The 4,666-nt window shown below is 29.3% G+C and overlaps 1 protein-coding gene across 1 annotated transcript; it reads right to left on the reverse strand.

Annotated features, from left to right (window-relative positions):
• Positions 1 to 511: 511 nt before the first annotated feature.
• On the reverse strand, positions 512 to 4,370 carry LOC132759666 (ras-like protein family member 12; the record flags this gene model as incomplete). Its single annotated transcript, XM_060751479.1, has 4 exons — positions 4,367 to 4,370; positions 1,668 to 1,724; positions 1,294 to 1,367; positions 512 to 670 (listed from the first exon to the last, which is right to left on the reverse strand). Coding segments are annotated over exons 1-4 (294 nt in total), but the record flags the coding sequence as incomplete, so codon positions are not given.
• Between the last annotated feature and the right edge of the window lie 296 nt (positions 4,371 to 4,666).

Genomic DNA, 4,666 nt, shown 5'->3' on the forward strand with positions numbered 1-4,666 from the left:
GTGAAAAAAGTGATGGCCCTAAACGATAATTTACTCTTAAGTTGAAAGTTGATAGCTGCTTTTTTTCGTGTGAATAACGTGGGGATGAAGCAGTAAAATGTTGAAGTTACATATATGTACCGAAACAATTTTAAGTAGTCTTTTGCATTCGGGTTATTTTTTAACAAAGCCTTTCTCGCGTCAAACTATAAAATTAGAAATAAAAGTATTACATTATGTGGCCAATACATATTTATACCTTTTGACACATATATTGCCTATAAACATTGCATTCATAAGCATACAACTTTTCTCTCTAACCAAATGTACACATTCTGTTCTACGTGAGTGCAATAATTCTTTTGTAAGATCTTATTTCAACTCTTAAAAAACTTCCATTCGCTATGATAAAGATAAAATAAAAATGAATAATTATCAGAAAGTGTCTGTTTATTCAACATTGTATTTTAACTATGCAAAGTATAATACTGTAACGCTCGAGATGCACTTTTATGGCCTACGAGGGCAATACGCGGCAATCTTTGTTGGAGATACGTAAATGTTTCAGAGACTTTCTGCAGGTACGTGCCGAGCTACTCTCAAAACTAGATCTATCTGTTATACTGTCAAGCAACACAACAATAAAAGCGGTCCGCCATCTCAAATATCTCTGACTGTTTGAAAAATCATCCTGAAATTGTGATTGAGTACAAAGCAGTGATAATATTACATACCTACAGTTCTTATCATTAAATAACTGTGGTGTATTCGTTTTAGGAAAGTCTACAACACATCTTAAATTTGTTTATTTTGACATCTAATGGTACTTTTAATTTGGTAGTTTATGTATATTTTACTTTGGCTGCATTATAAATACTTATTTTACTTTGATTTCACCACAGCCTTAATACTTAAGATTTGGTTGATAGATGTAGTGTAGTCGATATCATATGCTTCAACCGCTTTCAATCAAACTTAACTAATCAAATTTACTAAACCTGGTAGATAAACGTAGCTTTGCGTAAAGTTTTACATAATTTTTTAAATGCAGAAGATAAGAAAATATAAAAGGTACAAAATACGTTTTATATGCATAAAGATTTATTTGCTCCCGAACCTTGACTTTAACCATCATATTGCCACACATACTTATGTATATATATGTCATATATGAAACATGTTTTTTTTTCATTTTTTTCTTCTAAGGTTATTAATTTCTCATTTTCTGTCGTTCCATCTTTTACCTTCATGAGGTTTTGTATACTTTTAATTGTTTTCTTCTAAGATTGATGAGTAAAAAGTTATATAATTTACCTTTTCATACGTGTCCATTACGTTTACAATGAACTCCTGTCCATCGACATCTTCGTGTTTAGTATAAATACCCTCTTGAAAAATAAAGAACAACGACAACAATATTAATAATGATAAATATTATTGCAGTACAATTAGGAGTTTTAAACATATATATTATAGATGTATTTTCTTCAACAAGTGATTATATAAAACAAAACGTTATTGATGAACAAATGTATTTAGTATTACTATAAATATATTATGTTATTCAATATTGAGATCAAAATGGTTTGGGTCTATAGTTTGCTGTTGAAAAAAAAGGTAAACGCAGTTACTTGATCTACAAAGTGAAAATGGATTGTAAGAGAAATTATTTGACTTTAAAATCTTACCTATATATGGATCATACTCCATGATGAATCTTTTTGTAATGTATTTCACTGTCAAAGCTGAAAATAGACAAATATGTACAAATTACTTGTATAATGCAGATTTTGGTGTTCAGAAGACAAAATGATATTCACAATAAAACAAAAGAAATTTAAAAATTAAAAAGTTAAAATAAAATAAAGATTAATAAATAAAAAGGAAAGGTCAACGAGGGAAAGCGGCTTTCAACAACCCTAACAGTACCCAGTCACAAAGAACAGTGACTAATCTTCCAACAGAATCTAGTATGCATGATGTCGCATCATTTGATCAATTGGAATATAGTAACACTCTAATTACAATAATTTTTTTTTTGTATTTGAATTTATAAGTTTACTTGATATCTTCCACCACTTAGGATCATAACAAAACGTAATTTTTAAAGTGCTAATTATACTAGAAATTTAGTATTAACTTTGAGTTACTGCAATGCAATCGATAGAACAAATGATTCAGTTGTACTACATATATTAGGTAAATAAAAAATAATGAACAATTTAGTTTCCTTCATATACATTTCTTCTACCTTGTACAACATGATTAAAAAAATGACTTTATATATGATATACGATTATGTATAATTTCTTTATTTTATCAGAATGATTAAAAACGTTAGAAAGTTTCATTATTTAATTATTTTAAAACATTCCATTTATCAATATTTTAAAACTATAAAGGCTTTATTAGGAATAGAATGTTTTACGGAAAAGCATTTTGTATGATACTTATCATGTAAGCGGATGTTTCCATTGTTTGACATAATTATTTAAAAAGACTATCCACTCTGTCAGTGAAAATTAAGTTCGTCAAAACTCTGTAATTTGGAAAACTTAAAGTTACATTTAATAAATTTCATAAAAAACTAAATAGCGACATTTCATTAATAAATTTGGTTTTATATCGACTCCAGGTCTTATTTTAGTGCCCAAACAACCAAAATGAGTTTTATTAGCATGAAAATAGGTAACCTCATTGTGGTGAAATGGGAAGTACAATTTCTGTTTGCATGAGAAACTCCGCCTTCGGATCATCCGTACATCAATATTAAATCAACAAACATGACTGTAAGTGGCAGTCCTAATTTAACGGTATATTTCCGCATTGTAACGGATGTTTTCATACAAATTTAATCTTTTTACGAGATGATTACTTTTACTGAACCCCAGGTTTAGTGCACCGTGAAGCTTAAACGGTTAAAGTGTGTTTGCACAAGAAAATATCACTTTTGCTGTGTTCCGGATAGCAACTATAAAACTGTGACGTAGCGCATACACGAGCTCATTATAGTCTTCATTTGCATGTTAAAATTCGTATACGAACTTTAGTGTTACCGTGGGGTTTCCCGTTTAAAATCCTAATTTATGAACAATATTTGATGAGATTTACAACAATACTATTAAACAGGTTAATGAAACTGTAGAATGTTTGATTTTTAGGCCGACGGCAAAATATTTTTACATATTTATTTAATGTAACTTTAAGTGTACCAGTAATTATTTTCCTTTAAGATATTTTTTGGGTACATCTCTAGAATGCTGAACCAAAATCAATCGTACTAAGGGGAATATCGGACTATTTTGCAGTTCTTTTTCTTGAACGAGTGGAATAGTAAATGCTTGATCTTTGGCAGTTTCCTGTAACACGTGGCAGCCAATTTAAACAACTCTTAAAGGTATGTTACATGCAGAACTTAACAAAATCACTGAAAATAATTGGTGGAAGTAATTAATCCATCTATCAATATCAACAGTTCATTTTTCTTCTTTTAAAGTACACTATACATGTATAATGAGACTAATATGAAAGTTTTATCATGCGTTCTAACTAATCATCTCCCAAGAAAAATACTGTATAAAATCTTATAAAGTTTGCAGTGTAAAATTTGGTTTTGTTATATCTTTCTGGTGCTTTGGGGTCATTGATTCCAGCGCTTTAAAGTGTTGAAAATTCAGTACCGCTCAAGCCGGTGCTAGGGGTTCATGGCGGCTGTTGCACTTTTTATTATCCCTCATATAGATTCAAACAGACCAAGTCTGCAATTTCCATGTTAATTTGTTGTGAATGCTTACGAGGGATAACTCTGTCTCCACAAAAACATGATAATTATATAAATAGAATTTCGTAAAATTGCTGGTTGTGAAATAACTATAAAGCCTTGCTTTTATACAATTTAACTTGTTTCTACTTTTTTGTTAACATTATAATTATCAAAACATAAAAAAGATATTTAAACAGGTATTATTTTTAGTTTAATGAAATACTCATTCAATATCTTCATACTACCTAACCTTTACCACAGATTATAATTAGATAATTCTTCTATCAGGCTTGCAGTAAGTCGGGTTCAATCAACATAGTCATTTAGACTAGACATTAAAGTAGAAGGAAGGAAAACAAAACAACAACAAACCAAGCTTCTTAAACCTATACGTTGATTTATTAAGCAGACTTTAAATTACATCATTAACTAAATGTAGAGGAAAAAATGTCAAAAGTGTAAACAAGCTACCTTGAAAAGTGTTTATGTAATTAATGCTGGTTTAATTGTTGTAGATGATAGAAAAATAATAGACATAATCATTTGATGAGGGCAACATATTTGGCAACAAAGTGACTAAATAACGTCTGTTTACTGACTATCTAAAACTTATTATAATCATACCCATTCGTAATTACTGTATACGTTATAAACATATAGTACACATTGAATGAATTATATATAAAGACGATTTATTAAATGATGCTAACATTGCACCAAAATTTCATGTGCAAATTCAATTAGAAACAGATGTGCAAACGTGTCTACCATATCATTCTTTTCCGTTTTTTGTGTGTTCTGACATTTTTAGTAGTTGAAAGACAAAATTTAAATTATTGATATTCAGGAAAAATATGTATTTTGCTATCACTGGTGATATAATGGTAATAGTAGTGCAATGGTGTAATTATAAAACACCTTCAA

This window comes from Ruditapes philippinarum, unplaced genomic scaffold (assembly GCF_026571515.1).
Source record: "Ruditapes philippinarum isolate M1 unplaced genomic scaffold, ASM2657151v2 ctg5525_1_1_1_1, whole genome shotgun sequence".
Taxonomy (NCBI): Eukaryota; Metazoa; Mollusca; class Bivalvia; order Venerida; family Veneridae; genus Ruditapes; species Ruditapes philippinarum.